At 44.8% G+C, this 27,019-nt stretch overlaps 1 protein-coding gene across 1 annotated transcript in view; it reads left to right on the top strand.

Annotated features, from left to right (window-relative positions):
• ADAMTS6 (ADAM metallopeptidase with thrombospondin type 1 motif 6) overlaps positions 1-27,019 on the top strand; it is a 648,820-nt gene that overhangs the window by 529,048 nt on the left and 92,753 nt on the right. Inside the window, exon 20 of the mRNA XM_030193183.1 lies at positions 5,441-5,579. Within this exon, the coding sequence (XP_030049043.1) occupies positions 5,441-5,579 (139 nt within the window). The remainder of the gene's footprint in view (positions 1-5,440; positions 5,580-27,019) is intronic.

The raw sequence follows: 27,019 nt of genomic DNA, 5'->3' as shown, positions 1-27,019 counted from the left end.
TCCACATGATTTTTGAATGTCGCTTAACGCATGATTTTTGGTCCCAGGTATGGTCTTTTATAACAGCTGTTCTTCCTTTAAAGGATCCCTTTTCCTTTACAGGATCCCATCACGTCCATAATTATTGTTTTTGGTTCTTTATTATTTCAGTCCCAGTTAGATCTCTCTCAACAAAATTTGTTGAACATTTTGTTTTGAAATTTAAAGAAATATTTATTAAATATTCAGAGATAACACAAAGACATCTACTCGCATTACAGAACATCATTAAAAAATTATATCCACCTTAAGAACAACTTCTATACTTTGTAATTTAGTTTTATTAAAATACTCCCTAACCCATCCCCCCCCCCCAAAAAAAAAACCAAAACCCATCCTCTCCCTCTCATCCCATTCAATCTCCAAAAACTCAAAACGAACAGTGAGTTATAAAAGGCACCCAAATAACCTCCCACTGTATCAAAGTGTGATGTCTTATAGCCCACAACCTCTCCATTTCACAAATATACCACAGCTTATTCAACCATGAAATCAAGGAAGGAACTTGAGGAGACTTCAAAATGAGCAGCTAGCGTAACTCTAGCAGCTGACATAGCATGACGAACCAAAACACCCTGGGATGTGGTTAGACCTGGAGGAGTACCTGGAAACAAGAAAAATGCTGGGGACCACTTAATAGATTTTGGAAACCAATTTTTTTGTTGAACATTTTTATTGCTTCTGCACTTAAAACAGTTCTTGCACATTGGAAAGATGATACCAATCGTAATCCTCATTTCAAATGGCGCTCAATTTTACAGATATACAAATTTGAGTTATTTTTAGCAGATAAACTTGGGAAGACCTGTCCAGTGGTTAAAAATATGGTCCAAACTCAATTCTCCTGATTGGCTTCTAAAATGTTTGTTTAAAGTATGCAGTATTTAATCATTTCTTGAAATATAAGCCTCAAGGCAATATTGTTATATGTTGTGTTTCTACACTTTTATGTTGTTATCTCATATATCTTACAGGTATGCTCTAAGCCCTGGGAGCTTGGCCTGACCACCACACCATCTACTAATCTCTGCTATCCCTTCCTTTCTCTTAGATATCCTCTGTGCTTGTTCCATGCTTTGCTGTATACATATGTACAGTGGGGGAAATAAGTATTTGATCCCTTGCTGATTTTGTAAGTTTGCCCACTGACAAAGACATGAGCAGCCCATAATTGAAGGGTAGGTTATTGGTAACAGTGAGAGATAGCACATCACAAATTAAATCCGGAAAATCACATTGTGGAAAGTATATGAATTTATTTGCATTCTGCAGAGGGAAATAAGTATTTGATCCCCCACCAACCAGTAAGAGATCTGGCCCCTACAGACCAGGTAGATGCTCCAAATCAACTCGTTACCTGCATGACAGACAGCTGTCGGCAATGGTCACCTGTATGAAAGACACCTGTCCACAGACTCAGTGAATCAGTCAGACTCTAACCTCTACAAAATGGCCAAGAGCAAGGAGCTGTCTAAGGATGTCAGGGACAAGATCATACACCTGCATAAGGCTGGAATGGGCTACAAAACCATCAGTAAGACGCTGGGCGAGAAGGAGACAACTGTTGGTGCCATAGTAAGAAAATGGAAGAAGTACAAAATGACTGTCAATCGACAAAGATCTGGGGCTCCACGCAAAATCTCACCTCGTGGGGTATCCTTGATCATGAGGAAGGTTAGAAATCAGCCTACAACTACAAGGGGGGAACTTGTCAATGATCTCAAGGCAGCTGGGACCACTGTCACCACGAAAACCATTGGTAACACATTACGACATAACGGATTGCAATCCTGCAGTGCCCGCAAGGTCCCCCTGCTCCGGAAGGCACATGTGACGGCCCGTCTGAAGTTTGCCAGTGAACACCTGGATGATGCCGAGAGTGATTGGGAGAAGGTGCTGTGGTCAGATGAGACAAAAATTGAGCTCTTTGGCATGAACTCAACTCGCCGTGTTTGGAGGAAGAGAAATGCTGCCTATGACCCAAAGAACACCGTCCCCACTGTCAAGCATGGAGGTGGAAATGTTATGTTTTGGGGGTGTTTCTCTGCTAAGGGCACAGGACTACTTCACCGCATCAATGGGAGAATGGATGGGGCCATGTACCGTACAATTCTGAGTGACAACCTCCTTCCCTCCGCCAGGGCCTTAAAAATGGGTCGTGGCTGGGTCTTCCAGCACGACAATGACCCAAAACATTCAGCCAAGGCAACAAAGGAGTGGCTCAGGAAGAAGCACATTAGGGTCATGGAATGGCCTAGCCAGTCACCAGACCTTAATCCCATTGAAAACTTATGGAGGGAGCTGAAGCTGCGAGTTGCCAAGCGACAGCCCAGAACTCTTAATGATTTAGAGATGATCTGCAAAGAGGAGTGGACCAAAATTCCTCCTGACATGTGTGCAAACCTCATCATCAACTACAGAAGACGTCTGACCGCTGTGCTTGCCAACAAGGGTTTTGCCACCAAGTATTAGGTCTTGTTTGCCAGAGGGATTAAATACTTATTTCCCTCTGCAGAATGCAAATAAATTCATATACTTTCCACAATGTGATTTTCCGGATTTAATTTGTGATGTGCTATCTCTCACTGTTACCAATAACCTACCCTTCAATTATGGGCTGCTCATGTCTTTGTCAGTGGGCAAACTTACAAAATCAGCAAGGGATCAAATACTTATTTCCACCACTGTAGTCCTTATCTCCATCACTTCCACCAAGAGGCTGTACCACACATCCACCACCTTTTCTATTTGCAAATATTGCCCTGTATAACTTACTATTGCATCCATCTATTATGCTCCAAAGGTATCGCCTAATGCCTAGTTTTCTGCCTAAACTATCTTAGCCTTTCTTTGTCTTTACAGTATGATGGAATTTGGTGTCATCTGCAAAATGTGTCACATTTCCATGGGCATGGAAGAGGCTTGGGAAGGAGGCACATTTGCAGATTTCAGCAAATTCTGTCATATTGTAAAGACAATGAAGGACTAAGATGCAATTGTCAAAAGGGAAGACAACTAGGAGAATTGTAATATGGATAGGTATTAGGCTCTGGAGTATGAAGGAGGCTATTCCTCAACTAGAACAGACTCCTGTTCTTCAGAGTGATGAATCCTGTGAAAGCAGAAAACCTTTTTTCTAACTGTTTGTCCATCTGTGCACTTGAAAGAAAAGAATCATCTCATTGTGCACATCTGTTTCCTGATGATTATATCATTCAGGTCTAAAAAGACTTTGGCGACCACTTTGAGAGCTGAAGTAAGGGTAAATGTAAGAGCCCTATTATTAAAAGGGCTGTTCACCTAAGACAAATTTCAGATCCTTCTGACAATAATTAAAAATCACAATGTGTAGGAACACTAGAGTACAGGAAATTAGAATCAAAGAACAGAGGGATTCCATTCAAAATTGTTTAAGCCCCTTACACCTGCGCAACTTTTTAAGATTCAGAATGGGACTGGAGCCCTAGACTTCCGTAGAACTAATAAATAGAATAAACACCTGTGGGCTTCTGTATCAAAAGGGCAGTTATGATGGCCCACATCTTCATAATTTTTTTCAGAAGCTGGCATAACACTGCAGCCTTCCCCTTTTACTTTTCTCCCTTTCCTGAGTAATTTTCAAGCACATGAAAGACTTCTTTGCAAGCTTGAGTATTCTATAAGGTAATCTTTTTCAATGTTATAGAACCCAGCAGCCTATACGCTTAGATTCAGAACTGGCCCTCTGCTTTCCTCTTTAAAAGCCCTTAGTTTGATCAGAGGATGCATCCCATTAAGGGCCTGAGAAATTCATATCTTGTTTGGAAATCACTATGGGCTTTGATTTCATAACAGAACCCCTAGATGAGAAATCAAAATAGACACTGATTTTAAACCTCTATTATAAAATAGGTTTCCAGATCCAGCCCTGATAGCACACAAATGCAAACACACAACTTTACGCATTCTCTGAAAAATATGCATGTATATCACAACTCCACCTCCATTCTACCTATATTACGCCCCCGAGAATGCCTGTGCACATACCACATAAAAACAGGTGCACATTTTATAAAATTGTGGAAGGTTAATTTTCTTTATACTTAATGAACTTACTGCGCCATGTCAGTCATGGGGGGGATGACGACTAAGGAACAAAGTTCTGCCTTGTTAATATGGGGTGAGGTAGAGGTTTACTGTTGGGCAGGGCTGGCATTAGGGGGGAGCAAACAGGGCAGTTGCCCTGGGCCCCACAGCTCCAGGCCCCCCCCCTGCAGTCCGCCATCTCTTCCCCTTCTTGTCACTCCAGACCTGCCAAGTCTCCCGCATTAAGCAGGAGACTCCCGCTTTGGCATATCATCTCCCGCACTCCCACCAAAGCAGGAAAATCTCCCGCTGACAGGGGCAGTCCTATAATGAGGCACTCTGGCATCTTTCCCTTCCTTTCTATCTGCCACCGCCACACCCCCGGATTGGCATCTCCTCTTTTCCTTCTTCACTTCCTCAAACCTCTTCCCCTGAGTGTTACTTTTAATTTGTTTCAAAACTTGCCAGGCGGTGGGCCGGAAAAAAGGGACAATATACTGGGTAACACTATTATTGTTCCTTGTACTGTTTCATTTGTTATCTGTTCCTGGTCACCGATAAAAATTGTTTAAGACTAAAAACAGAAATTTTGTTTGCAAGCACCTGCAAGAACTGTTATGGGGGCTTTTTTATTAAGCTGCATTAGGTGCTAACATGCGCTTAATGCAGCTAAAATGCTGAACCATGGGACATGCTGAGGCATCCTGCGATAAGTGCCAAATGAGCATGTGCTAACGGTGTTCTTAAAAAGTTTTTTTGAGGGGGCAGCAAATGGGCATTCCTGTGCTAATCCATTAGGATTGCTACGTTACCACATGATAATTGATTAGCACAGAAATAGAGCATGAACCTTTACCAACTACAAAATGGGTGGCGGTAAGTGCTCCCACACTAACTTTTTTTTATAATGGCCACACGCTAATGGCAACCTTAGGGGGTCTTTTACTAAGCCACAGAAGCGTTTATAACTCGCTGTAGAAATCGGCTGGCGGTAAATGCCGAGGTGCCCATGAACATCTCAGCGTTCACCACCAGGTGATTTCTACCCTCAGCTAAAAATGCTGCCGCGGTTTAGTAAAAGACCCCACAGCGTACGGCCATTAATACAAGAAATAGAAAAATGAAATTTTTACGGCTGCACTGAGTATGGCCCTAGCATGCGGGGAAAACTCACGTAAGGGCGTGCTAAAGCCACTTTTTACCGCATCATAAGAAAAGGACCCCATAGTTTGTTTTATGACATTGTTTAAACTTCATAAGACAATATCTGTATAAAGATCTCAGGGTTATTCTGCAAGTTGTTATCAGTTATGTAACCAGTTGTTTTTCACCACAGGTTTTGCTGCAAGAACAAAATATGGGGATTAGGTATAAATTTAATGTTCCCATCATGCGTACAGGCAGTGGAGACAATGACGTTGGTTTTGCATGGAATCACTTGCCCTGGTCAGAATGTTCTGCCACTTGTGCTGGAGGTAAGAGTTACTGGGGGAATCGTGGCTGTGTCATAATGTGTTTTGCACTTCAGATTTCTTTTTGTGATTAATTGAAAGCATTTCCCACTGATTTCATTTGAGATACAATTCATTTGAAGAGTACCATTTTATTACAACAACAGAGCAGTATTCTTTGGTTTTAGCTTCATATAACTGTGCAAGCTGTAGATTAACTCTTGGCATGCGGAGGATCAGGCTGCTTAGGTCTCTTCTGAGATTGACATTTGATACTTGCCTTTTTATAGGCACTTTCCTGATGAAGGAAATTGGGAAATGTAAGGAAGAAAATCATTTGAACATCAGAATTAGAAGGCAAATCTTACTATTTGTGCATATTAATCTTTCTCCCTTCTATTTTACCTTGCATCAGATGCATTAAAATGGCAAATTGTAGGCTCATTCAGCTCCTTGTGCACAACTTCCTTTTTTTTTTTCTCTCTCATCTGGACAGGTAGTTGCTTTTGAGTGTCTATTCTTATGTACATCTCATACAGATTTTTACTAGTTATGAAAGCATCTTGATCATTTCTTAGTTATCCCATACAGGGGTTAATTTTATTAGAAGGCACTTAAAGAAATTTTATAACAGAAACACCTATTCTGTGCCTATTTTATAAAGGCTTCAAATAAACATATCAGAAATAGAAATATATAATAATTAAAATAAAATTATTTAGATGGTGGGATCATCATAACAGAGGTGTACAGTTCCTCAAATGTGCTCTATAACAGAACTACCTTCTGTAAATATAATCATTGATCCAGTTTTTAGAAAAACATAACTTCAAGTGCAGATTCTTTAAATTCTTTTTCTTTGAAAAAAACTTTTTTTTTTCGATGTTGATGTCTCAGGGTCAGTTCTCAAAACCTGTACACTTTCTGGTGGAGAGACACTGGCACTGAAGTCTAGAAGGATCTCGGATTTTATATCTGCAGCACTGATATCCATCTCCAGTGCATTGAGAGAGAACGCTTCACTGAAATGTCAGAGATCATTGGTATCCTGATACTCTCATTTGAGTCTTACTCATATCAATGTACAGAGATCAAGACAGGCTGAGACCCAGATGTATTCTCTGAAGTATTTTATGGAGTCTGAGACTAAGTACTCCTGGGACACTGACTATACGCAAGGTAGATTATGTGAAGAGGAGGATTTGACTGGTTTACTATCAGATCTATCTCTATCATAGGAAAGGAGAAAATATGCACCTGAAGAAGTCTTCTTTATTGACTTTATTAAAGAAATGGTGGCAGTCATTCCATTTGAGTTAGAGATGGATGAAGAATCCAGTGCAGAAACGCTGGATATCCTCCTGTTCCATGATCTAATCAAAGAAGCTGTAATAGTGCCCATTCACAGAATCCTCAAGGATGCGTAGAGGAGAATGTGGGAGACCTCCCCCACCCCAATCAGGTTATCAATAAGAAGGCTGACTTTATGTACAGAGTTCAGAAGGTTCCCAGTTTCAAGAAGCAGAAACTTCCTCATCATTCCTTGGAGGATGAATCAGTTCTCAAGTGGACCAAAAACTCCAAATCACATTCTTTGGTTCCTCCTGAGGAGAGAAACTCCAACATTGGAGCCTTTTGGGAGAAAGATCTTTCAGAATGCTATGTTAACTTTCCACAGTTTCTTAGCAGCTGTTCATGGGAATATACATGCAAAACATCGTGCACGAGATGGAGGAGTTTGCAGATACTCACCCTGAAGAGAAGGCTGTGCAACTTTGTTCATTAGTGGGCAGAGGGAAGAAGTGTGGAAAACACATGGTCCAAATTCTGATTCTGCTATGGTGTAGGCAACAGTAGACTTCATTGGCTCTGAGCATCAGATTTGAGGTATGATGTGCAAGAAAAGCTAGCTGACATTCTGTGCTAGAGAGAGAGAGAGAGAGAGAGACTCCTTGTAATTAAGTTTAAGGAGGCTGTTTCTCTAATAAAATAGCCTTATGTCCCTCTCCTGACCCAGTTCCAACCCGGCCTCCTCATCTTCTAGGCGATATCAGAGTGCAGTGTAGAGGAAATCTATTATTCTTTTAACAGCCAAGATGGTGATAGCAAGTAAATGGAAATCAAAGGATGCACTGAGATTAGATGAATGGGTTAGAACCTATAGGTAAACACTGAAATATGATAAATTGACTTAGACTATTAGAGGGAAGCCACGAAATTTGAACTCCCACAGGTCATAAGAGTTACAGTCTCAAAAATAAAAAGGCATAGATATCTTCTTCCATCCCATAGTACCATAGTAAATGATGACTGATAAAGACCTGTATGGCCAACTAGTGCGCCCAACATGGCAGCAAGAGTTGTACCTGCTGATCCATCTATGTTCTGTTTAAAATGCTAAGGTTATTTAAGTTTTGCATTGATTCCATCTTCTCTTTGCTTTGATTCCATCCTCTTCCCAATTACGGCAGAGATCTCATAGAAACAGAAAAAAATGAAGGCAGTTAAAGACCATATGGCCTATCCAGTCTGCCCATCCATGCCATCTAAATACTCTAGATTCATCCAATCTCCCAGGTTTCCAGTCAAACCCGTAGCATGATGTGTCGAGCTATTGGATATTTGATTTAGTTCTGTGTTTGGGGAAGGTACGTACAATCTGGTGTAGAGTCCGGCTAAATTTCTCTTTGATTAGGGACGATTCAACCGCTGGACCCTGTCTGACCACATTGACCAGGCGATCGGAATGGGTAAGATCTCCTGTCACAGCATTCTTTTTCAGCTCTTCAACCTCAGCCTCTGTGTACTCCATATCTAAAACATCCTCTTTCCCAGGATCTTCATCAGAACCTTTCCCATCTAGAAGTGAGCAGTTAAAGTCTCAAAAACTTAGTTCTTTAGCTCATCATCTTCTTTCAGTTCTTGCGCCTCAAGTTCCCAGAGACTCTGTGCCAGTGCCTGCTGCCGGTCCTGTTCCTCCCTCTCACATTCCAGATCATACTGCTGCAGCCAGTCCATATCACCCTAGGAACCTTCAGGGGTCTTGTTTGCTTTGTTCTCATCAACTTCTTTGGTCATGCCAATGAAGTTAGAAGGACCTTGCTCAGATGGTGCAGCAGGTTTCGCTATTTCCATCGACTCAGAATTACACAGCATTTTATGCATCTCTTTCTCTCCATACCCAGTATCTGGACTACTGGTCGGCTTTTCCTCCTTCTCGTGGCTTCCAGAAGGTAGCATGTCCTTCTTGCTCATTTCCAGCACAACTGCCATCACCACTTCTTCACTCTCCAGTTTGTTTGTTTTTTCTCCCCGCTTCTGCGTAACCAGGGCATTAACCACCATGATCTTATTCGGCAAGTTAATTTTCCTGGAGGCTGACACCAATAAAGCTCCAGAGGTTTTTCTCGACATAGCTGGAATGATTTGGCTCACAATCATCCTTGATACAGCAGTTAGCTGACACATTGGGACTTGCTATAGACGTAATCTACTTAGATTTTAGCAAAGCTTTTGACACGATTCCCCACAGGAGGCTCTTAAATAAAGTTGATGGGCTGAAGATAGGTCCCGAAGTGGTGAACTGGATTAGGAACTGGTTGACGGACAGACGACAGAGGGTGGTGGTAAATGGAGTTCACTCGGAGGAGGGAAAGGTGAGTAGTGGAGTGCCTCAGGGATCGGTGCTGGGGCCGATTCTGTTCAATATATTTGTGAGTGACATTGCCGAAGGGTTAGAAGGTAAAGTTTGCCTATTTGCAGATGATACTAAGATTTGTAACAGAGTGGATACCCGGGAGGGAGTGGAAAACATGAAAAAAGATCTGCGGAAACTAGAAGAATGGTCTATTTATTTATTTATTTATTTATTGCATTTGTATCCCACATTTTCCCACCTTTTTGCGGGCTCAGTGTGGCTTACAATACGATACGAATGATGGAAATACAATTTGTTACAACTTGGTTATGGATTACATTTTGAAGAGTTATACAAGGCAATCAAAGTGTTGTTAAGGAATATAAACACTGGAACCAAACCTTGAAACACTGGAAGGAGACAGTGGGAGGTTAAAAGGGCATTATGTATGGTATACATATTTCTGTGAGTAAAGGTATGAGTGAGGTGAGACTACGGGGGATGAGAGTTCGGAAGTGGATGTATTGATGCATTAGTGAACAGTGAGTCTAAGGTTTGGCAATTAAAATTCAATGCGAGGAAATGCAAAGTGATGCACCTAGGGAGTAGAAACCCACGAGAGATGTATGTGTTAGGCGGTGAGAGTCTGATATGTACCGAGGGGGAGAGGGATCTTGGGGTGATAGTATCCGAGGATCTGAAGGCGACGAAACAGTGTGACAAGGCTGTGGCCGTAGCGAGAAGGTTGCTAGGCTGTATAGAGAGAGGTGTGACCAGCAGAGGAAAGGAAGTGTTGATGCCCCTGTACAAGTCGTTGGTGAGGCCCCACCTGGAGTATTATGTTCAGATTTGGAGGCCATACCTTGCTAAGGATGTAAAAAAAATGGAAGCGGTGCAAAGAAAAGCTACGAGAATGATATGAGATTTGTGTTTCAAGATGTATGAGGAGAGACTTGCTGACCTGAACATGTATACCCTGGAGGAAAGGAGGAACAGGGGTGATATGATACAGACGTTCAAATATTTGAAAGGTATTAATCCGCAAACAAATCTTTTCCGGAGATGGGAAGGCAGTAGAACGAGAGGACATGAAATGAGATTGAAGGGGGGCAGGCTCAAGAAAAATGTCAGGAAGTATTTTTTCACAGAGAGAGTGGTGGATGCTTAGAATGCCCTCCCGCGGGAGGTGCTGGAGAAGAAAACGGTAACGGAATTCAAACATGCGTGGGATATACATAAAGGAATCCTGTGCAGAAGGAATGGATCCTCAGAAGCTTTACCGAAATTGGGTGGTGGAGCCGGTGGGGGGAAGAGGGGTTGGTGGTGGGGAGGCGAAGATAGTGGTGGGCAAACTTATACGGTTTGTGCCAGATCCGGTGGTGGGAGGCGGGGCTGGTGGTTGGGAGGAGGGGATAGTGCTGGCCAGACTTATACGGTCTGTGCCCTGAAAAAAACAGGTACAAATCAAGGTAAGGTATACACATGAGTTTATCTTGTTGGGCAGACTGGATGGACCGTGCGGGTCTTGTTCTGCCGTCATCTACTATGTTACTATGTTACTCCCTTGTATCTTTACCAATCCATCTGACTGCTTGGTTTTAGGCACTTGTTTCTGTGATATTTTTGACAAAATTCCTGAAATCTTCCCAGGTTCCAGCGTAAAACAGGCAAGATCTTTGAACAAACCCTCTAAATACTGCAGGACATTCATGCCCACAATTCCTTGATTGGACTGACTCTCTACTCGACCATTGCAAAAATTGTCTTTCACTACAAATATGCATCTTTTGGGCACCAGTTGACCCAGACACTGTACATCAGCATCTATATATAGCCCAGCACCGGAAGGTCGGTACCATTTATGGCAACTAGTGTCAGTTGGCTGGCATCTTGAAGACAGTCAGTGTTTGCAAAATTATAAAAGAAGCTCGCCAAAATTGTGGATACACTTGACCCTGTATCCACTGTGCATAAGGTTTCTACACCATTGATTTTCACTTTCAATAGGGACTAGTTCCAATAGCCCTCTTGCTATACAGTTTTTCTTCCTTGCACGCTTCATTATCCACAGGTTTTTGTAGATGAACTGTTATTTTACGGTCTTCTCCCTGACAAGAACCTGAAGATTCACCCTGAGAACTACTACTGTACCTGACAAAATTAGCACTGGTACTCGGACTCTCTGTCTTATCCTTATATCCAGAATAGGGACCACTATTCCTTTCGCTCTGGCAATTCCTTGCAATGTGACCGGGTTCCTGACACCTATAACAAATAAGCTCTCCTGAAGGGGTTCTTGAGGACCTCACGTTATATTCCATCTGACCGCCACGAGTTTCGGCATACTATTCCTTCCTCTCCTTTAGGGATCCTATGCACTTGTCCAAAGATTTTTTGAATTCAGATTCAGCTTTCATCTCCACCACCTCCACCAGGAGGCTATTCCACAAATTCACCACTCTTTCCATGAAGAAGTATTTCCCCAGATTACTTCTGAGTCTGTCCCCTTTCACCTTCACCCTATACTCCCTCATTCCAGAGCTTCCTTTTAATTGAAAGAGACTCACCTCCTGTTCATTTATGCCATGGATGTATTTAAATATCTCTATCATATCTCCTTTCTCCTGCCTTTCTTCCAAAGTATACATATTGAGATCCTTAAATCTATACCCATACGCTTTATGATGAAGACCACTGACGATTTTAGTAGCCACACTCTGGACCAACTCCATCCTGTTTATATCTTATCAAAAGTGTGGTCTCCAGAACTGTATGCAATATTCAATATGAAGTCTCACCAGAGATCAGCGGGGCCAAACATCCCAACCAACTCTGCACCTAAGGGCTCTGAATATATATCTAATTCTACAAAAGTTTGAAATGGTTTCCATATCTCCAAAAAAGAAGACTGATTATGTCTTCTGAACTTGGAAGATGCTTACACCCACACAGAGTACATAAGTACATAAGTGTTGCCATACTGGAACAGACCAAAGGTCTATCAAGCCCACTATCCTGTTTCCAACAGTGGCCAATCCAGGTCACAAGTACCTGGCAAGATCCCAAAACAGTACAATACAATTTAAGCTGCTTATCCTAGAAATAAGCAGTGGATTGTCCCCAGTCCATTTTAATATTGGCTTATGGACTTTTCTTTTAGGAAGCTATTCAAACCTTTTTAAAACCCTGTTAAGCTAACTGCTTTTACTACATTCTCTGGCAACAAATTCCAGAGTTTAATTACACGTTGAGTGAAGAAATATTTTCTCCAATTCATTTTAAATTTACTACTTTGTAGCTTCATTGTGTGCCTCCTAGTCCTAGTATTTTTGGATTCATGTCTACCCATTCCACCCCATTCATTATTTATATACCTCTATCATATGTCCCCTCAGCCATCTTTTCTCCAGGCTGAAGAGCCCTAGCTGTTTCAGCCATTCCACATAGGGAAATTGTCCCATCCCCTTTATTATTTTTGTCATCCTTCTCTGTACCTTTTCTAATTCCACTATTGGGCTCATTTTTGAAAGAGAAGAACGTCCATCTTTCGACATAAATCAGAAGATGGACATCCTTCTCCCAGGGACATGCAAATCAGTATAATCTAACCCAATTAGGATGTCTCCAACTGCACTCCGTCGCAAGGATGGCCGAAGTTCAAGGGGGCATGTCGGAGGTGTAGCGAAGGCGGGACTTGGGCATGTCTAACACTTGGACATCCTTGACCCATAATCGAAAAAAAGCAAGGACGTCCCTGATGAACACTTGGATGTTTTCACCTGGACCTGTTTTTCTTACGACTAAGGCACAAAAAGGTGCCCGAAATGACCAGATGACCACCAGAGAGAATCGGGGATGACCTCCCATTACTCCCCCAGTGGTCACTAACCCCCTCCCACCCTCAAAAAACATCTTTCAAAATATGTTGTGCCAGCCTCTATGCCAGCCTCAGATGTCATACTCAGGTCCACGATAGCGCATGCAGGTCCATGGAGCAGTTTTAGTGAGTACTGCAGTGCACGTCAGATAAGCAGACCCAGGCCCATACCCCCCTACCTGTTACATTTGTGGAGGAAACAGCGAGCCATCCAAAACCCACCAGAAACCCACTGTACCCACATCTAGGTGCCTCCCTTCACCCACAAGGGCTATGGTAGTGGTGTACAGTTGGGGTAGTGGGTTTGGAGGGGGGTTGGGGGGCTCAGCACACAAGGTAAGGGAGCTATATACCTGGGAGCAATTTATGAAGTCCACTGCAGTGCCCCTAAGGTGCCCGGTTGGTGTCCTGGCATATCAGGGGACCAGTGCACTACAAGTGCTGGCTCCTCCCATGACCAAATGGCTTGCATTTGGTCGTTTTTTACATGGACGTCTTTGGTTTGAAAATCGCCGAAAGTCAAAACGTCCATGTCTAGGGACGTCCCAATTTAAGGATTTGGACATCCCTGATGGTATTTTTGAAACGAAAGATGGACGTCCATCTTGTTTTGAAAATACGGGTGTCCCCGCCCATGGATTTTGCCGTTAACTTGGATGTTTCTTTCGAAAATGCCCCTCCACATCTTTTTTGAGATGCGGTGACCAGAATTGCACACAGTATTCAAGGTGCGGTCACACAATGGAGTGATACAAAGGCATTATAATATTCTCGTTTTTATTTTTCATTCCTAATAATACCTAACATTCTATTTGCTTTCTTGCTAACACAGCATACTGATCAGAGGGTTTCAAAGTATCGTCAACAATGACTTCTAGATCCTTTTCCTGGACAGTGACTCCTAATGCAGAACCTTGTATCACATAGCTGTAGTTTGGGTTCCTCTTTCCCACATGCATTATTTTGCAGTTGCTCATATTAAACATCATCTGCCTTTTGTATGCCCAGTCTCCCAGTCTCGTAAGGTCATCTTGCAATTTGTCACAATCCTCTTGTGATATACCAACTTAGAATAACTTTGTTTTGTCTGCAAATTTAATTACCTCACTAGTTATTCCCATATCTAGATCATTTATAAATATGTTAAAAAACACAGACCCCTGGGAACCCCACTATCTACCCTTCTCCATTGAGAATACTAATAATTTAACCCTACTCTCTGTTTTCTATCTTTTAATCAGTTTTTAATCCACAATAGAGCACTGCCTCCTATCCCATGACTTTCCAATTTCTTCTGGAGTGTTTCATGAGGTACTTTATCAAATGCCTTTTGAAAATCCAGATACACAATATCAACTGGCTCATCCTTATCTGAGATACATCTCAGTATTAGAGCAACACTGCTTCCAGTATCACGCCCTGCCTTTTGGCCTCATAACAGCTCCTCAGGTATTCAGATAATTCCATGCATTGGGGTCAATATTCAAAAGGATTTAACTAGGCAGGAGGAAAGATCCCTTTATGTGGGTCTTGGCCAATACTCATCCTGGACCCAAATAAGTGCTGGTGGTTAGCACATGTTGGATATGACCCGGCACTTAGTATCCAAATCTAAGTTAGCTGGTGACAGTCAGTGCTTATAAAAGCAGCTGAATTTATCTAAGCAGCCTAGAAGTGCATATGTTTCCCTGTCTTGGCAATTGACTCAAGAGTCAGTGTGCACTACCATCCAGGTGCTAGAACTCAAATGGAATTCGTAGGAACTCTGCTAGACATGACTCAGGCAAAGACCTTTCTTCCACAGGAAAGGATCACTACTGTAGTATAGGAAGTTCATTAAAGTCAGCAGGCTTTAGCAAGGTACGTGTTGAAGATGATGTGCATGTGACCTGGACAATGCATGGAACTCCCTTGGTACATCTCAAAATGAGACAAGCTTGTGGACTCAGACCATTCAGAGGCTCTGCGATACAATCTATGTCACCACCCACTCTGAGACTCTGACCTGGTAGATGCTTTCCATCCAATTTGGCAAATAGCATCCCCTTCCAAATTTCTCCATCCCAAATGGTATTCATGGCAGGTACATCCATTCATCAGATAACTTTCCTGGAGATGAGAGCAATCTGGAATGTTATGAAAGCTTTATTTATTAATTTATTTAAAATTTATATTCTGCTTGATCTAAAAATATTAATATTAGCATAATACAACAACGGTAAAACAATAAGGTCATAAAGATCTTAAAATTAATTGACTGCAGACTTGATTCGCCCACGCTTGAGAATCCACCAAGTCTGAGGGGATTTTGACTTTTCTTCAGGGAAGGGAAGGAGGTAGGGTAGTGGGGGAACCATGAAAATGGTTCTGAGGTGTCATTAATTTGTTATGTGCAAATTATTCAATTAAAAATGTTTGAAAAAAAGATCTTAAAATTAGGCAAACATATCATAAGCATGAGAAAGGAACAAAATCAAAACATGCAAAATATATAGTGCAAGACAGGAAAACAGTAAGGCCATAAACTTTTTAAAAACAGCCAGATGCATCATAAGCTTGGGTAAATAGCTAATTTTTCAATTTTATCCAAAACGTAAAATAGTTCAGTTCAGTCTTCAAAGAAAGAAGAAGGGCATTCCACAAAGAAGGAGGCCTGGCTGAAAAGACAGTTTAAATGTAAGTCTAGCCATTGAAACTGATGGTACCAAAACATTAACTAAATAAAAAGGTGTATTATATTGTAAAACCAGAAAAACTGTTCAGTAAATTTGCAAAACAATCCTGAATGCCTCAGGAAGCCAGTGTAATTGTTCTAAAACCAGAGTGATGTGCTATGTCAGCTCTCAGCAAGTAACAAGTCTTGGCGCTGTATTTGGACGAAGTACAATGCCTTCAAGGAATTCACTGGTAAACCACACAGGAGGGCATCACAATAGTCCAGTTGGCCAAAAATCAAGAACTGCAACATTGATCAAAAAATAAGCAAAGGAAACATAATATCAGTCTCTTTTAAGCAGTCATACTTTATAAAAACAGCTTCAAACTATTTCCTTGATATAGGGTTTAAAAGACAACTCAGAATCTAGTAACACCCTGAGATACTTTATTTTGTACTAAGACCTCACAATCATCAATCTTAATCCTCTCCAGCTCGGGGAGTAATGTTGACCAACTTACCCAGATGATCTTGAATTTTGCAACATTTAATACTAAATGCTTGTGAAATATTCAATCCTCTAGCCTTGTGTAATACCCCATGATAGATTTTTCCAGAGCTCTGGGGGGAGGGAGGTCCCTGCCAGAGGGCTGGAGTGGTAGGATGTCCCTGGGTGGGAGGAAGCCCAGCCCATGGGGAGTAGTTTGAAATAGAATGCAGAGAAATAGTGCCCTGGTACTGAAGAGTGACAAGGGGGGAGAACATTGGAAGGATATAAAGCTAAAGTCATGCCCTTTAGGGGGGGGGGGGGGGGGTCTTTGGTTGCCTGCAGGTCTGGAGTTACCTGAACATCCCCTGCCATTTACCAGGAGGAGAGAAAGGGGAGTCCTGAAAATTGGAGAAATCCACTGGCTGTGAGGGGCAGGTTGCGACTCCAGTAAGTGGCAACTGGGAGTCAGCATAGGAGCCAACTTTTCAAAATTATTGGGAGTGCTAAGCCCAGTGGAATTAACCCCTCCCTGGACACATACAAGGAATTTTCTTAATACTGGGGGTGCTGAAGCACCCACAGCACCCACACAGTCGGCTCCTATGAGTCAGTGTCCTGCGTGTGGGTAGAAGAAGGCCCACCTGGAGCAGGGGACCGGAGCCAGGGAGAGCTCGTCCCAGAACCAGGGTGGACCAAAGATGGGGTCACCGCTGGAGGACAGTCAGATTGAGGGATGTCTGAGCCACAAAAGTGAATCAGTGTTAAGAAGAGGAGTACAGCCTTTGGTGATATCTCTCTACAGGACGGGTATGGACAGGAAAACGGTATATATGTAGTAGCCCTGAATGAGAATTCCCCTGTAGATACACCTGAGAAGGATAGTGGCAAAGGTGTTCGCACTGGGAATAACAGAAGTTGGAAGTTAAGGTTGCTTTGGAGTTTATTGAGTGACTGTACTGGAAAGGAGGTTAAAGTTAAAGGTTTGCTTGTTGCAGCGGTTTGCAAATAAAAGTTAAATTTCGTTATTAAACCTTTGGAGTGCCGTGTGGTTCCTGGACTGAAGAACTGAGTGGATCCCAGAACTGGTGAGAGAATCTGACCTCCTAACCCTTGGATCGCTATTCCGGACCATCAACCCACCAGTGGCGTAGCCAGACCTGACATGTTGGGTGGGCCCAAAGCTAATATGGGTGGACACTATAGGCCTGATATTCAAAATTATTTAACCAGTCAGAAATGGCTCCTGGCCAGTTAAATAGCATTTTTAGCACATAACCATGGATATTCAGCAGCCGATAACCTATCATCTCTTGCTGAATATCCACGGTTAGCGGCTAGCTGCTAACTGGCTATATTGTGCAACATAGCCGCTTCTAAAACCAATGGAGCTTCTCACAAAAAACATCCAAATTAGTATTTTGAAACCAATTGTTAGACTTTTTCTTTGAAGTCCATCAGAAGTGTGTTCAAATCACAAGGGAGCATGTCAGGGGTGTGTTAAGGGCAGGATCTGGGCGTTCATAACACTTGGACATTTTTCAGCCATAATGGAACAAAACAAAACGAACCAGGACTAAAACTAAGATATTTTGAGTTAGACCTGTTTTTAAAACAAGTAGGGCACAAATAGGTGCCTTAAATGACCACTGGAGGGAATCAGGGATGACCTCCCCTTACTCCACCAGTGGTCATTGACCCCCCTCCCATCCCCAAAAATGCTATTAAAAACATTACCAGCCTCTATTCCAGCCTCAGATGTTATACTTGGGTTCATTAGAGCAGCATGCAGGTCCCTGGAGTAGTCTAGTGGTGCGTGCAGTACACTGCAGACAAGTGGACCCAGGTCCATACCTCCCCCAACTGTTACATTTGTGGTGGAAACTGTGAGCCTTCCAAAACTCACCAGAAACCCACTGTACCCACCTATAGGTGCCCCCTTCACCCATAAGGGTGACTCTAGTGGTGTACAGTTTATGGGTGGTGGGTTTTCTGTGGGTTTTGGGGGGCTCAGAATACAAGATAAGGAAGCAGCGGTGAGATGTGTACCTGGGAGCATTTATTTGAAGTCCACAACAGTGCCCCCGTTGCCCTCCTAGGATGTCTGTGTGCCAGTCTGCTAAAAATGCTGGCTCCTCCTACATCTCAATGGCTTAATTTTGTGCATTTTTTCATTTGGACTTTTTTTTTTTTTTTTAAATAGACCAAAAAGATAAATGCACAGACCAGAAAAACATCTAGAAAATAGCCATTTTCGGAAAAAAAGAGATGTTTTTCTGTTTTGAAAATGGCTATATTCCCCACTTGAATTTTGGACATTTTTAGCAAAACATCCAAAGTTAAACTTAGACTTCATATCAAAAAGACCCCTCCAAGAGGAGCAAGCAAAATATGATGACATTACACCGTTCCTTTCTGTTCAGCACTGGCTTCCAGTAATTAGTTGGCTTTAATATAAAATAGCCCATTGAACATTCTATACTGGACATCCTTTCTACCTCTTTACAATGCCTGTGTCCTACATGTCAGGTTGAGTGCATCATTGCTCTACTGCTCATTTATTTGCAGTACTTCTATTCTCTATTATATGTTTAGACATGTCTCACTTTACAGCATTTTGCTGTGTTGCCCCCTTTTTGTTGAATTAGATGCCAATTGACCTTCAGTCAGAACCCTCTAATAAAAAATTTAAGGGTCTCTCTTGACTTGGTTCTTTAAGTTGTTTTCTTACTCATCAGTAGTAGCACTTTCCTCTTTTTAACTTGGTCTTCTTTACTGGTAATAACTATTTTATCTCTGCAGTTTATGAATGGCCATTGTGGCAACTATCTTTGTATACTGATTGTTGTCCTATGCATATACTTGTCCTCTGTTCGTCATATATTGTGAATAACTTTTTGTTATGTTGTTGTTTATTGTTTTGTATAAATCTCTGTATTGTATAACACCATGAAGCTTCTTGGGAATGGTGCTATGTGAAATAATAAAATACAATGAAAGTAATAATCTAACACTTGAGACACTACGTATTTTCAATAACTTTAACTAAAGTAGGTGATTTAGAAGCAGGATGATAACTGAAACAATCCATAGGATTCAAAACTAGTCCTTTTTAAAATTGAGCAAATGACGGCTTTTTTCAATTCACAAGATAAAACATCAGAGGAAAGTGAGAAGCTTATAATAATATCTACAACGGGGTCAACCAAATCAAACTGTGATGTAACCGCGTAGGAGCCAACTTTTCTAAATAAAAGTGGGTACTGAACTCAGGACACCTCACTATGTCTGTAAAAAGGAAAATAAAGTATGACAGGGTCGTGGACACAACTGGCCAGGCCATATTTAGATGCACAGAAGGTAGTACACACACTGGAAGGCAGGGCCGTGCCTAGGGTCTCTGGCGCCCCCTGCAGACTATCAGTTGGCGCCCCCCCCCCCCCCCCCCCCGGTGAAAATGATCGCTCACCACTTGCTACACTGACAGGAATTGTCAGCAATATTCTTAGAAACAAATTGCTATACATTGCAAAATAAGATAGCAGATGTAAATTCTCAAAGTAGACATATTCCAAACGCTAAAATGAAAATAAAATGATTTTTTTCTACCTTTGTTGTCTGGTGACTTTCTTTTTCCGATCATGCTGGCCCAGTATCTGAGTCTGCTGCTATCTGTCCTCTTAACTCCATTTCCAGGGCTTCCTTTCCATTTATTTCTTTACTTTCCTCCTTTCTTCTTCATTTCTTGCTCTAGATCCATTTCCAGCAATTTCTTCTCTCTCCCTGGGTCCTGTCCTCCCATCCATGTCCATCCTTGTCCCTCTCTGCCCTTCCCTCCTCCATCCATAGCCAGCAATCCTCCTCTCTCCTCTCCCCTCCATTTCCAGCAAATTGTCCTCTCCCTGGGCCCCCATGTCCATCCTTGTCCCCCTCTGCTCTTCCCTCCTCCATCCATAGCCAGCAATCCTCCTCTCTCTCCCCTCCCCTCCATTTCCAGCAAATTGTCCTCTCCCTGGGCCCCATGTCCATCCTTGTCCCTCTCTGCCCTTCCCTCCTCCATCCATAGCCAGCAATCCTCCTCCCCTCCCCTCCATTTCCAGCAATTTGTCCTCTCCTTGGGCCCCCATGTCCATCCTGTCCCTCTCTGCCCTTCCCTCCTCCATCCATAGCCAGCAATCCTCCTCCCCCTCCCCTCCATTCCAGCAATTTGTCCTCTCCTTGGGCCCCCATGTCCATCCTTGTCCCTCTCTGCCCTTCCCTCCTCCATCCATAGCCAGCAATCCTCCTCTCTCCCCTCCCCTCCATTTCCAGCAAATTGTCCTCATCCCTGGGCCCCCATGTCCATCCTTGTCCCTCTCTGCCCTTCCCTCCTCCATCCATAGCCAGCAATCCTCCTCCCCTCCCCTCCATTTTCAGCAATTTGTCCTCTCCTTGGGCCCCCATGTCCATCCTTGTCCCTCTCTGCCCTCCCTCCTCCATCCATAGCCAGCAATCCTCCTCTCTCCCCTCCCCTCCATTTCCAGCAAATTGTCCCTGTCCCTGGGCCCCCCATGTCCATCCTTGTCCCCCTCTGCCCTTCCCTCCTCCATCCATAGCCAGCAATCCTCCTCTCTCCCCTCCCCTCCATTTCCAGCAAATTGTCCTCTCCCTGGGCCCCCCATGTCCATCCTTGTCCCCCTCTGCCCTTCCCTCCTCCATCCATAGCCAGCAATCCTCCTCTCTCCCCTCCCTCCATTTCCAGCAAATTGTCCTCTCCGTGGGCCCCATGTCCATCCTTGTCCCTCTCTGCCCTTCCCTCCTCCATCCATAGCCAGCAATCCTCCTCTCTCCCCTCCCCTCCATTTCCAGCAAATTGTCCTCTCCCTGGGCCCCCCATGTCCATCCTTGTCCCCCTCTGCCCTTCCCTCCTCCATCCATAGCCAGCAATCCTCCTCTCTCCCCTCCCCTCCATTTCCAGCAAATTGTCCTCTCCCTGGGCCCCCATGTCCATCCTTGTCCCTCTCTGCCCTTCCCTCCTCCATCCATAGCCAGCAATCCTCCTCCCCTCCCCTCCATTTTCAGCAATTTGTCCTCTCCTTGGGCCCCCATGTCCATCCTTGTCCCTCTCTGCCCTTCCCTCCTCCATCCATAGCCAGCAATCCTCCTCTCTCCCCTCCCCTCCATTTCCAGCAAATTGTCCTCTCCCTGGGCCCCCATGTCCATCCTTGTCCCCCTCTGCCCTTCCCTCCATCCATAGCCAGCAATCCTCCTCTCTCCCCTCCCCTCCATTTCCAGCAAATTGTCCTCTCCCTGGGCCCCCATGTCCATCCTTGCCCCCCTCTGCCCTTCCCTCCTCCATCCATAGCCAGCAATCCTCCTCTCTCCCCTCCCCTCCATTTCCAGCAAATTGTCCTCTCCGTGGGCCCCCATGTCCATCATTGTCCCTCTCTGCCCTTCCCTCCTCCATCCATAGCCAGCAATCCTCCTCTCTCCCCTCCCCTCCATTTCCAGCAAATTGTCCTCTCCCTGGGCCCCCATGTCCATCCTTGTCCCCCTCTGCCCTTCCCTCCTCCATCCATAGCCAGCAATCCTCCTCTCTCCCCTCCCCTCCATTTCCAGCAAATTGTCCTCTCCGTGGGCCCCCATGTCCATCCTTGTCCCTCTCTGCCCTTCCCTCCTCCATCCATAGCCAGCAATCCTCCTCTCTCCCCTCCCCTCCATTTCCAGCAAATTGTCCTCTCCCTGGGCCCCCATGTCCATCCTTGTCCCCCTCTGCCCTTCCCTCCTCCATCCATAGCCAGCAATCCTCCTCTCTCCCCTCCCCTCCATTTCCAGCAAATTGTCCTCTCCGTGGGCCCCCATGTCCATCCTTGTCCCCCTCTGCCCTTCCCTCCTCCATCCATAGCCAGCAATCCTCCTCTCTCCCCCTCCCCTCCATTTCCAGCAAATTGTCCTCTCCGTGGGCCCCCATGTCCATCCTTGTCCCTCTCTGCCCTTCCCTCCTCCATCCATAACCAGCAATCCTCCTCTCTCTCCTTCCCCTCCATTTCCAGCAAATTGTCCTCTCCCTTCACGCGATTCGCGAACCGCTTAGCACTGCTTAAAAAAAAAATTACACATCAGCAGGAACAGGCTGCTTCAGCCAATCCCAGGGGCCTTCCTTCAGCGTGTTCCGCCCAAGGGCTGAAGGAAGGCTCCTGGATTGGCTGAAGCAGCCTGTTCCTGCTGACGTGTAAATTTTTTTTTTAAGCAGTGCTAAGCGGCAGCGCGGTTCGCAAATCGCGTGAAGGGGGGGTGGGGGGGGTGGGACGACGCGACGGCAACGAAGAGGAGAAACAAGAGAAGTGCTGCGTGTGCCGGTAAGCTGCTCAAAGGCACAGGGGACGCCGTCAACACTGCCAGGTGGGGACCGGAGCCGGTTTTAAAGGTCATGGTTGGGCTGGGGAGGCTTAGCCTCCCCAAGCCTCTTATACGGGGCGCCTATGCCTCTGCTCTTTCCTTCGCACCCTGGGGCCTTTAAATCTTTTACTTCCGGTCGCAGCAGCGTCAGTGAAAGCGGAGCGCTGCCGACATCTCCCTTCGCGCTCTTGGTTCCCTCAGTGTCCGCCTTCTTCTAGAAGGCGGGACACTGAGGGAACCAATGAGTGCAAGGGAAGGGAGACGTCGGCAGCGCTTTCACTGACGCTGCTGCGACCAGGTAAAAGATTTAAAGGCCTCGGCGGCGCGGGGCGAGAGTAAGCACCGCGGCGGCGCCCTCCAGAGGTGGGCGCCCCCCTGCGGCGCTTACCCCGCTTACCGCATCGGCACGGCCCTGCTGGAAGGACTTGTGACTAAAACAAGGGCTAGCGAAGCAATGAATGTCCTACCAGTCTCTCTTCTTCTTCAACTCCTACTCATCTGCACCAGTTTACTTCTCCTCCCTCTCCCTCCTACCCACAGCCAATCTATACCAGTCATATCCCCAGCCTCACCTATCCATACCACCTGCACTCAGGCAGGATGATTGTTTTATTTTTGTGAAAAAGGAACATAATGTTGTCATGAAACCTACCTGGGGTTACTCCACGGCCACTTAGAGGGTCTATCCCCAACACAACTCAGGTCTGCCTGCACTTGCTGCTTGTGCTCTACACTAGCACCCTGTCACGAAAAATTAGAACAATGAACAACAAAACAATAACAGGTAACTGGAATATAGATCAATTATAAAACTAACTAAAAATGTGTTTACTATCTAAATAGTACATGGGGAGATCAGGACATATACGGAATGGACATAACACAATTCTTCCACTGTATGATGACCTTAGGTGGCTGTACCACATGAACTTTATCTTATCTCAACATCACTCTGTATTTGTTTACACCAGAGTCTGCAAACGCATCTCCGGTACTATGTAAGCCACATTGAGCCTGCAAATAGGTGGGAAAATGAGGGCTACAAATGTAACAAATAAATAAATAAATAGCTACTCACAAGTTATCAAATATAGCTGTTCACAGGGCCTCAGCAAAGAGATATACATAGTAGATGACGGCAGAAAAAGACCTGCACTGTCCATCCAGTCTGCCCAACAAGATAACTCATATTTGCTGCTTTTTGTGTATACCCTACTTTGATTTGTACCTGTGCTCTTCAGGGCACAGACCGTATAAGTCTGCCCAGCACTATCCCCGCCTCCCAACCACCAGCCCCTCCTCCCAACCACCGGCTCTGGCACAGACCGTATCATTCTCTCTGTTCTCCCAAACTAAGACTGGAGAAAAATCCAGTATTTCCGAGATGAATTTGAGCTCCTGGACCAATCAGAGCCCAGAACAACAAGTTTTAAAATTAGCTGGCCACGTCACTGCAGGTTACCTCTTATCTGTATTAACTAAATAGGGAACAGTCACTTCTCAGTAACAACTTTAAACATAAATATGCACCACCTGCTGGCCAAACTAGAACGGTTGTCCCTCCCTCCGTCTCCTACTGGTTACAGTGTTGTTCAACGCCCTCCCTCCCTCCCAGTTCTAGGGTTTTCGCACCCCCTCCCTCTCTCCCAGTTCTAGGGTCCTCAACCCCCCTCCCTCCCTCCCTCCCATTTCCACCTCCCAGTTGTAGTGTTTTGCATCCCAGTTGCAGTGTTTTCCCTCCCCCGCCCTCCCTCCCTCCAGTTACTGCCTGTTCCTGCAGCACTATCACCAGGTGTCTGTGTGTGTGGGGGGGGGGACCCCTGAAGCAGCTTCAGAGAGATGTAATAAGACCTGCCGTCAGCATGAAAAAAATATTGTGATACACGTCAGATTTTCCCCATTACTAAACACAGAAAGTCACCTGATGTGGTAGCTTAGGAAAGTATGACCACCACTCGCAGTGTAGTCACGCTCATAGTGCGGGAGTCGGAGTGAAAGGCAGGAAGAAGAAAGAGAGCAAGAGAAAACCCCTTTCCCCACACGGCTTCCCTACCATTTAGGAAACAGTTGTTCCGCATCGTTGCTGTGCAACCCGCAACACAGTTTAAGTGGTAGAAACGGGAAAGTGAAGTTCACAGCATGCGGCCCAGATCCTTTCAGACAGAAGAACACGATGACGTGTGGTCCGTACCTTGCGCTTTCAATGTTTGTAGTGGGGCTTGCGGCGGCATTGTGGAGGCAACTAACTCCTTTTGTATTTTCTTTAATCATTACCCGCCCTCGATGTCATGACGTTTAGACGCGAGGGCGGGGCGGGTGAGCGATGCTATTCGTTGAGTGTCATTGCTCCACCCTCGATGTCATGACATTTTGACGCGAGGGCGGGGCAGACACTCATGGGGAAAAATTCCAATCTACACCACCACGGAAGTTGCAGACTTTGCAGCTTACGGCTTCATTAGAACGTTGGGGTTGTGAATTATGTGTGGATGGGGCGTGACTGAGGGCAGGTCTATGAGTGAGAGTGAGTGGTGCATGAGTGAGAGTGAGTGGTGCTGACAGCCTAGCCTACCAACAGTGCAGGGCTTCAGTGTTTCCCTGCCACAGAATGAGCTTCAGAATGTTAGAGGAGAGAATTATTTATATAGATATCTCAATTGTGTGTGTATATATATGTATATATATATATATATACACCAATTAAAAAATCTAAGCAATTTATAAAGGTTAAAAAACAAACAAATAACGAGCTAAAATATTTAAAAAATAGATGCCTTATAAGGTATGCCACATCACTCGGGAAGTTTTAAACAAATATGGAAATATGGACACCAGTTTGGGAACACACAGAAAGCAAAAAGTCTTTTATTGAATTCTAGGTTTTGTGAGACAGGTTGAGGTGTGAATTACTATATTGATCAGTGGGCCAATAAGGAGCAAAACTGGTGCTTTACCAGTGACGTAGCAAGGGGGGGGGGCAGGAGGGGCGGTCCGCCCCGGGTGTCAGCTCGGGGGGGGGGTGCTCCCTGCCAGCTCCCCCCCTCGGCGCATGGACACCGCCCCCCCCGACCAGCTCCCACATCCTACCTTTAAAAAGAATATCAGAATCCCAAGTGAGGCGCGGCGCAGCGCCTCGCGCCTGTCCTGCACGTAAAAGAAATGTGGACCGTCGGGCCTTCCCTCGCTCTATCTGTCCCGCCCTCCGCTGACCGCAACTTCTTATTTCCGCAAGGGCGGGACAGACAGAGCGAGAGAAGGCCCGACGGTCCACATTTCTTTTACATGCAGGGCAGGCGCTGCGCCTCGCCTGGGATTCCGATATTCTTTTTAAAGGTAGGGTGCAGGAGCTGAGAGGGGGGGAAGGGGGTGTCATTGCGCTGCACCCTGGGGGGGGGGGGTGCAATGGCGAACCGCCCCGCCCCGGGTGGCAGCCCCCCCCCCCCCCGCTACGCCACTGTGCTTTACTATTGGTTTTGATGTCTGAGAGTCTTGGGGGGGGCGGGGTTAGAGAAGGGAAGATTTTGAGAGGGGAGGAGAATATAAAATTGTAAAATATACGATATGTTGGGTATAAACAAAGTCTTTGTCTTATAGCTGCCTGAGATGGACTACTTAATTTCTAACCTAGCTTGATACTTGATTGATCTGATTGTTGTCATTGATTTTATAAATAATTTTCTATACCAATAAGGACAAAATACAAAAGGGAGTTAAAAAATTTGTCTCCTGTTTTATACACACATAGGCAGGGCCGTGCCTAGGGTCTCTGGCGCCCCCTGCAGACTATCAGTTGGCGGCGGCGGCGCCCCCCCCCCCCCCCCCCCGTGAAAATGATCGCTCACCACTTGCCACACTGACAGGAATTGTCAGCAATATTCTTAGAAACAAATTGCTATACATTGCAAAATAAGATAGCAGATGTAAATTCTCAAAGTGGACATATTCCAAACACTAAAATTAAAATAAAATGATTTTTTTTCTACCTTTGTTGTCTGGTAACTTTCTTTTTCTGATCATGCTGGCCCAGTATCTGATTCTGCTGCTATCTGTCCTCTTAACTCCGTTTCCAGGGCTTCCTTTCCATTTATTTCTTTCCTTTCCTCCTTTCTTCTTCATTTCTGGTCCTCAGCTTCTGCCTATTTTCTTCATCCATGTGCAGTTTTTCTCCTCTCTTCCTTTTCCCTCATTGCATCTCCTTCATCTCTCTTCCTTCCCCTCTATGTCCAGCAATTTCTCCTCCCTCCCTGAGCCCTGCTCTCCCATCCATGCCTATCCATGCTCCTCTGTTCCCTGCCCCCTCCATTCATCCCTATCCAGCAATTCCCCTCTCTCCCTGAGCCCTGCCCTGCAATCCATATCCATCCATGCCCCTCTGTCCCCTGCCCCCTCCATTCATCCCTATCCAGCAATTCCCCTCTCTCCCTGAGTC

Source organism: Microcaecilia unicolor, chromosome 2 (assembly GCF_901765095.1).
Source record: "Microcaecilia unicolor chromosome 2, aMicUni1.1, whole genome shotgun sequence".
Taxonomy (NCBI): Eukaryota; Metazoa; Chordata; class Amphibia; order Gymnophiona; family Siphonopidae; genus Microcaecilia; species Microcaecilia unicolor.
This window is presented reverse-complemented; position numbering and strand designations above follow the sequence as displayed.